The 7,424-nt window shown below is 40.4% G+C and overlaps 1 protein-coding gene across 1 annotated transcript in view; it reads left to right on the forward strand.

Moving 5' to 3' along the window:
* The first annotated feature begins 298 nt into the window (after nucleotides 1-298).
* inpp5f (inositol polyphosphate-5-phosphatase F) overlaps nucleotides 299-7,424 on the forward strand; it is a 12,738-nt gene continuing 5,612 nt past the window's right edge. The window contains exons 1-12 of the mRNA XM_020602657.1: nucleotides 299-813; nucleotides 2,826-2,906; nucleotides 3,328-3,464; nucleotides 4,153-4,281; nucleotides 4,633-4,800; nucleotides 4,890-4,946; nucleotides 5,256-5,454; nucleotides 5,687-5,866; nucleotides 6,312-6,379; nucleotides 6,623-6,747; nucleotides 6,864-6,941; nucleotides 7,114-7,234. Of these exons, the coding sequence (XP_020458313.1) occupies nucleotides 717-813; nucleotides 2,826-2,906; nucleotides 3,328-3,464; nucleotides 4,153-4,281; nucleotides 4,633-4,800; nucleotides 4,890-4,946; nucleotides 5,256-5,454; nucleotides 5,687-5,866; nucleotides 6,312-6,379; nucleotides 6,623-6,747; nucleotides 6,864-6,941; nucleotides 7,114-7,234 (1,440 nt within the window). The 5' untranslated portion in view covers nucleotides 299-716. The remainder of the gene's footprint in view (nucleotides 814-2,825; nucleotides 2,907-3,327; nucleotides 3,465-4,152; nucleotides 4,282-4,632; nucleotides 4,801-4,889; nucleotides 4,947-5,255; nucleotides 5,455-5,686; nucleotides 5,867-6,311; nucleotides 6,380-6,622; nucleotides 6,748-6,863; nucleotides 6,942-7,113; nucleotides 7,235-7,424) is intronic.

Below are 7,424 nucleotides of genomic sequence, written 5' to 3' on the forward strand. Positions count from 1 at the left end.
TTGGTTACCTTTGTTTGATGAGTTCCTTATACTCCATTTTAAAACACTCATGTATGATATCCGTCTGGCTGCTTCACAAGAGCAGCTTTAGCTGTGATGTTTTGCTATCACTGAATTAGAATATCACATTAAAAAATAAATAAAATTACTGCTTAAAGCCAGTAAAGTAAAACCATACATTTTATTCTGCCAAATTGTGATTATTTAGGATACGTTTTCTTCGAAATAAGCCATAATGTAGTAAATAATTACTGTAATCGTGTAATAAATTGTGATATCCTGTTTTGTGTATTGTACCTGCACGCTGGCGACGAAGGCTCAGTCACAGGTCACGTGTTATTGTTTGGAGAAGGAAACGGTCGCTTACGTCGTGAAGAAGCTACCTGTGACACTTTCTGAGTCACTAATGTGTATTTTCCTTTACTCTGACAAGTATGACTGTGGGAAACGGTGTTTCCCCAGTAGAAAGGGAATTTGACTGTCAATATGCGTAGATGTGGAATAAACAATTTCGACACGCATCCAGCTGCAGCCGCTAGCCTGCTAGGTAGCTAGCTGCCTTAGCTCACCAGCCAGTGGGAGAATAGCTATCCGTGGCTAGCCAGTTGTTGTCTGGCTAGCTGCAGGTAACCTCCAAGACGTGGAAGTTGATAATTACCTGTACCTGGCTACTAAGCCAGTTAGTCGCTTATTTTTGTGTAACATAAAGGGACGAAATGGAGCTATTCCAAGCCAAAGACGATTACATTCTACAGAACGGGGACCGTGCTCTGTGGTGCAGTCGGAAAGATGGTACCATGACTGTCAAACCTGGTATGTACGATAAAGGATGTCACCTTTCTCTGCTGCAGCCGGCCATTTACCTGAAACTAACATTTGGATGTGTTTACCAGTTAGAATGATGTAAACCCGATACATTTTTTGGCCCGCCTGGCGTCTTAGTAAAACATTATTTTACTAAGGATTTTCCCACCATGTATCGAAACCACCTCAGGCTAATCTCTCACTTGTAACAATCACTAGTTCATGTTTGTAATTAACGTTATTGCCATCACTCCATCCAACTAAATTAGACAGCGTCGTTAAACAAAACAAGCGTTTTGGTAAAGAGGAGTTAGAAATGGTTGGATGTGCCACTGCTAAGACTTGATGTCATCGTCCTGGCTTTCATTCCGAGAGCGCCAACACCCCAGACAATCTCTAAACTTCTTGCTTTGCTTCTTATGTTACACACTGAAGGGTACATTAGGACATCCTTCCTTACCTGATACAGGCAGTTTAAGAATGTTAAACGGTGACTGTCAGAATCGCAGCCTGACGTACTCTACTTTCTATGACAGCTTAACAAATGTACTGTTTCTAAAAGGGTGTGTTATTACAAAGCTGTAATAACATTTTGATGTCAAAGAACACAAAGGACATTAAACAGAAGTTCAAACCAGCATGGTGTGTTAGTGAGGTTTATAAGCCAGCCCCTCTTATCACACCTTGGTCAGATTGCAGGAGTATTGCAGCATAGCTGTGACCAAGACTTGGCTATGTTTTCCTTGTAAAAGAAATACTGTAATCTGTGGGAAATACATATTCCCAGCTAAAGGGAAAGAACTGCTACACTAAAAGAAGCACTTTGTTGGAGTCACCAAAAGGCTGTGCGTGTGTGTCAATTGAAGTTGCATGGCTGTTCACCCATCCCAAACAGGTTTTTAGTTGCACTACTGTTTCATTATTTAATTGGAAAAAGGGTTTCCACTCCTCACTGGCTTTCTACTCCTCTTTCAAACACGCAGTGAAGTATTTCCGTGATATTACACATTCTGAGTGTAGGTGTGGTATTGTTTTTGTTTTGTTTTGTCTGCTGGGACCTTCCTGGTGGGGGTCAGCTGGTTATGTATACTCTGGATGGTGGAACAGGAAGAGTTATTGTCTGAGGCTGCCTGCGGTTGATGTTCTCCGCTCTTAGCCACACCCTTCACATTGTCCAATTTTCTTCACTGTGATGTTTAATCCGTCACCGGTGCTAAGCATTCCTGTTTTTCTGTTAGTCACTGAGACTGTGCATTCCTATACTGACTTGGCTTAGTGATTCAGAATGTAAATAAAACAAGACTGGCTTGTTTTGTTGTCAGTTAAACTGGCTTTCACTTCCTTCGGTAAGATGTACCTTTCATGTAAATGTGCATGAACAATGCCAGACCTATCAGAGTGATACAGATTTAGTCACAATCTCCCATCTATATTGTTAGTGCCTTTATCTCAGCTGTGACTTCTAGATGTCTTTGAAGTTAAGAGTAGTTTTCTGGTTATCAAAAGCACAGTGTAGTGCATAAACAGGAAATTACCTACCATTATTGTTCTGAGGTTCTTTAGTCTTTGGTGCACATGTTCAATTCTGCAACGAGATAATGTGTGTGCTCAACAAGCAGAGTGACAGTCCTCTGGCTGTTTATCTGGCATAAACCTTATACAGATGGGTGACAAATTAAAGGAAATTCTTGAATAAATGAGAAGTCTCTTCCAGGATGACAGTGGCCCCCATCCATAGTGCACAAGGGGTCACTCAGCGGTTTGATGAATATAAAAATAATGTGACTCATCTCAACCCAGTTGAGCATCTAGGGGAGATTTTGGAATGTTGTGTTAGAGAGCATCTCCACCACCATCATTGAAACACCACATCCCTCCAGAAGTCCTGAGACTCAATGCCAAGGTGCACTGAAGCTGTTCTAAGACACTTTATGTTAGGTTTTTCTTTCATTTGTCACTCATCTGAGCTGTTTTGTTACACCACTGTTCTGCTGTTTCACTTCCATATGTTTTTATTTCAGCAACAGACCTGTTGTTAGCTTGGAATCCAGTGTGTTTGGGTTTGGTGGAAGGTGTCATAGGAAAAATACAGCTTCACACAGGTAAGTAGAGAATGAAAACACTTTGAACAGACACATTCTTGCCAGTATTTTCTGTCTGTGTGCACTGGGCACACAGAGTTACCAAATCATCCAGATACTTAGTTTTTTTCTTACTCAAAAGCAAAGGTGCAAAAAAAAAAGTGTAAAAGTACTTAGAAATGTGTGTCGTTATGAAGAGGAGTGAGCTGATGGTGATGAGTCACAAGAAAATCACAAGAAAATATATGAATCATGATGTCATTCCAGAAAATCAGATACACCAACATGATTTAATTATTTATTTACCAGATGTCTTGTGTTGCTTATTTAAAAAAATCTGTACTTAATGGCTGGTGTGCAGCTGCCTTCTTCACACCTTTGAGAATGTGAGGAATTCTGCACCCATGATGTAACTCCCCCTTGTCCTTTCTCCTCTTGGCAGATCTTCCTCTCGGCCTCATATTAATCCGCCAGAAGGCACTGGTGGGTCATTTACCAGGCAATCACAAAGTCTACAAGATCACCAAGATAGCAGTCATTCCTTTGTCTGATGAAGAGCCTCAAGAGCTTGAGCTGGAGGTGTGCATACTAATATTGTAAATGAGGCAGCAGAAGAAGTATTCATCAAATTGTGTTTTAATTATGATATTCAGCCACATTGACAATCATATGCTTTATGTACCCTAAAATACCTTGTATGTGTCAGTGTATGATTCATCCTGAAGCTGGGTTGGCAGTGGTGCAAATGAGTTTTGTGGTGTGTGTGTGTGTGTGTGTGTGTTTTATTTTTACCCACACGTTGAAAATTAAATGCAGACATAGAATCAGTGTAATGAATCTCAAAGGAAGTTGACTGGTGCTAAGGTTTCAGTCTTTCAGGGGAACTTTCTGGACAGTGAGACAGAATATTTTCAAGTGAGTAAGTACAGGGGAGATGTTCTTAGATAGGCTTTTAGATCCTGAACTGTTATACACTGGCCTTATAGTGCAAAGTGATCATTTTGTGCCCAGAATACCCAGTAGATCAGTGTAGCTATGGGGTTGTTTATTGGCTTAGACTAGCAGAATGATGTAGTGGGTAGTATCAAACTTTTTTTTTTTTTTTTATTGGTGTGCTAGTATCCCAATTTGAATCTCACTGACTTTGCTATAAGACTGTTTGGTTTCAGAACTTTGTGGTTGTACCAAACTCAGTTATAACAGCATCACCAAAATGATCATTTTTAATAATATTTGTCCAGAATTGACAGAAGATCCTGTTTTCCAGCTTTGCAAGAAGCATCACTTTGGAATCGACAAACCAGAGAAACTGGCCCAGTCCCCCGATGAGTCCAAGTTTTTGATTAAAACTTTAAGTCAGATCAAATCTAACGTGGCGGTCCCTAACAAGAAAAAGGTATTTTTTGCATTGTACACTTCTGGATAAGTCTGACTTCTTCCTACTCCATTCAAGCATATACTAGGTATAAGCAAATTGATATTGGATTAGCATTTGTTGGATATGTGTAAAATTATGTGTGTTGACATATCAACTGTCTTTACATGCTTGAAAGAATAAATCAAATCAAATCAAAAATCAAATCACTTCATAAAAATTTGTTTTGTTATTTTTAGAACCACACACTACCTTTCCTGTCTTTCACACTTTTAAAGGATTTGAGGTTCTCATAGGATTTTGCTTTCATTGCTTTGTCAACTTACCCCTTTTCCATCCACCTGCCCAATTCATTATTCCCCTGCTTTCCAGGTCAAGGAAAACAAAGAGAAGGAACGGTTGGAGAGGCGGCTGCTGGATGAGCTGTACAAAATATTCATGGACTCAGACTCCTTCTACTACAGCCTGACCTACGACCTGACAAACAGTGTGCAGCGTCAAGGAGACCTGGAGAAGTCCAGCTTACCCCTATGGAAACAGGTTTGGAGAGAAACAGTAACATAAAGTTAGGCATTGGTATATTGCAAAAATGCTTTGCATCTGACTGTAGTTTTTGATCTTTATGAAAGGTGGATGACCGTTTCTTCTGGAATAGACACATGATCCAAGACCTTATTGACCTTCAGGTAACTGATTTTTCCACATGGAAATAGAGAGTGGTACAGCATGTTGTTGTTTTTCTTTTGAATATTTGTTCCTCAGATTTGATTCTTTGACAACCATTGTCCCGGTCATAGCGTTTTCTTTATAACTGTCAGCTCAAAGGATGCAGCTGCCCCTGCTGTCTGTGTGTGGCCGTCGTATGCACTGATACTAGAGGTTTATCAGAAAAGTATGAAAATGCTTAGTGAATTATTGCAGAGTGCTTCCTTTTCAGCCTGGCAAACAGCAATTTAATCTTGTCCTGTTGTTTTTCTACTTTTGGAATGCTTCAGGTCCCTGAGGCTGACTTCTGGGTGATACCAGTCATCCAGGGGTTTGTACAGGTAGAGGAACTGGTGGTGAACTACAGTGAGACTTATGATGAGGAGAGGAGCAGCCCTGAGACCCCACCACAGGAGGTCACCTGTGTTGACGACATCCATCCTCGCTTCACTGTAGCCCTGATCTCTAGACGGAGCCGCCACCGTGCAGGTAGAGCAACCGGCTACAGTCAGCATAGAAGAAGGTCATGCTGAAACTGGGATCCAGCCAACATGTGCTGGTTATGTTGTGTAATTAGGAGTCAATTTTTCTGCAACATCTAAACAGTTTTTGTTTCTCATAAAAAGCCTTTAACATGTTTGCAGACAATGTTGTATTATTTTCTTCAAGTAAAGCATGATCTGTGATATAATTAGGGTTGATGTATTCTTCTTTCCCAAAGGGATGCGGTACAAACGCAGAGGAGTGGATACAGATGGCCACGTGGCTAATTATGTGGAGACAGAGCAGTTGATCCACGTGCACAGCCACAGTCTGTCCTTTGTGCAGACTCGTGGCTCTGTGCCTGTCTTCTGGAGCCAGGCAGGATATCGCTACAATCCTCGGCCACGCTTAGAGAAAGGTCAGTAGAACTACGTTATCTGGAATACCGTCCTACAGAGAGGGTTTCTCAAAGGCCTTGTTTGATTACAGTGGCTCTCACAGTTTTTCTTTTTTTTTTTAAGTTGTACCTTAAAAATTGAGCTTCTTTCAACACACGTTTTCTCTTTGGGTTTTACTCAGTTGTCTGGTGTTTTTGAGTTATGTCTCACATGTCAACTAAATATCTTGTCAGTTGTTGGTCCTTACTCTATTTGTCTGTAAAACTTTATTTGACTGGGATGTAGAGACATTATAGTTTATATGTGGAGATGTGGGGAGCTTGGTGTATCTCCAGGTGAATTAAAATGTTTCCCATAAGAAACAACATTTCCGTCTCCAAAGTTCATCATGTATAAACTTGCAAACTGGATCTCTTGATGTCTTTAGCCAGATTTGGTTATATGCTGATTTTTCTGGTGTTTCAGGAGAGAAGGAGACAATATCTTTCTTTGCTGCTCACTTTGAAGAACAGCTTAAACTCTATAAGAAGCAGGTGAGTCATATTGCCCATGTGTATGCTTGGGTATCTGCTTAGCATATCTATTTATCTATAAGTACTTGCATGCATCAGGCTTCCTTTAAGATAGTTTTTTTAAGTTGTTTACCATTGTGGTCTTTCTGCCACTAGTGGCTGCTTATAATTTGAATGTTCTGACTAACATGTGAACTACTGTGTGCCAGAGATGTATTATCCACAAGACTAAATAAATAATAGCAATCTTTTTTCCTACTCTAGGTCATCATTAACTTAGTGGATCAAAGCGGACGAGAGAAAATAATTGGTGACGCATATCTGAAGCAAGTGCTCCTGTACAACAACCCAAACCTCACATATGTTTCATTTGACTTCCATGAGCACTGGTAAAAGAATTGCTTGCCTCAGCAGTGAAATATGTTCATAAATGGCCTTGCAGAAATTTATTTTATGCCACAATACATTTGCTTCCCTTTTATGCTTCTTACATCCTGTTTCTCAGCCGAGGTATGAAGTTTGAGAACGTGCAAATATTGACTGATGCAATATCTGACATCATCACTGACATGAAGTGGGCCTGGTAAGTGTCATGTCGGTGCATGGTCTATTTTTTTTCAGAGAGCAGATGACTGTAAAACAGAAAACAAGAATAAACCCTAGTGGGCTACAGCATGTGTTTCTATACTTTATTATTGGACTGAAAATCTTAACCCCATGAATGTACTGTTTCTGAATGTATCTTTCTCTGTCAGGGTGGACCAAGCAGGAGTCATCTGTAAGCAGGAGGGAATCTTCCGAGTCAACTGCATGGATTGTCTTGACAGGACCAACGTGGTTCAGGCTGCTATTGCTCGGGTCGTGATGGAACAACAGGTGAGATGATTTCCTCATGTAGACCCAGGCAAAGAAATGATTATAAATTCCTGGCATCACATGCATGCATCTGCTACACAGCCTTAACCCAAGTCTTTACAACTTTCTAGAAATCTCGAAACACCACCACATTGATCTGATACATTACAAATATAAATTGTGCAGTTCCTGTGTATATACAGTATGCTGA

This window comes from Monopterus albus, unplaced genomic scaffold (genome assembly GCF_001952655.1).
Source record: "Monopterus albus unplaced genomic scaffold, M_albus_1.0 scaffold3.1, whole genome shotgun sequence".
NCBI classification, from domain to species: Eukaryota; Metazoa; Chordata; class Actinopteri; order Synbranchiformes; family Synbranchidae; genus Monopterus; species Monopterus albus.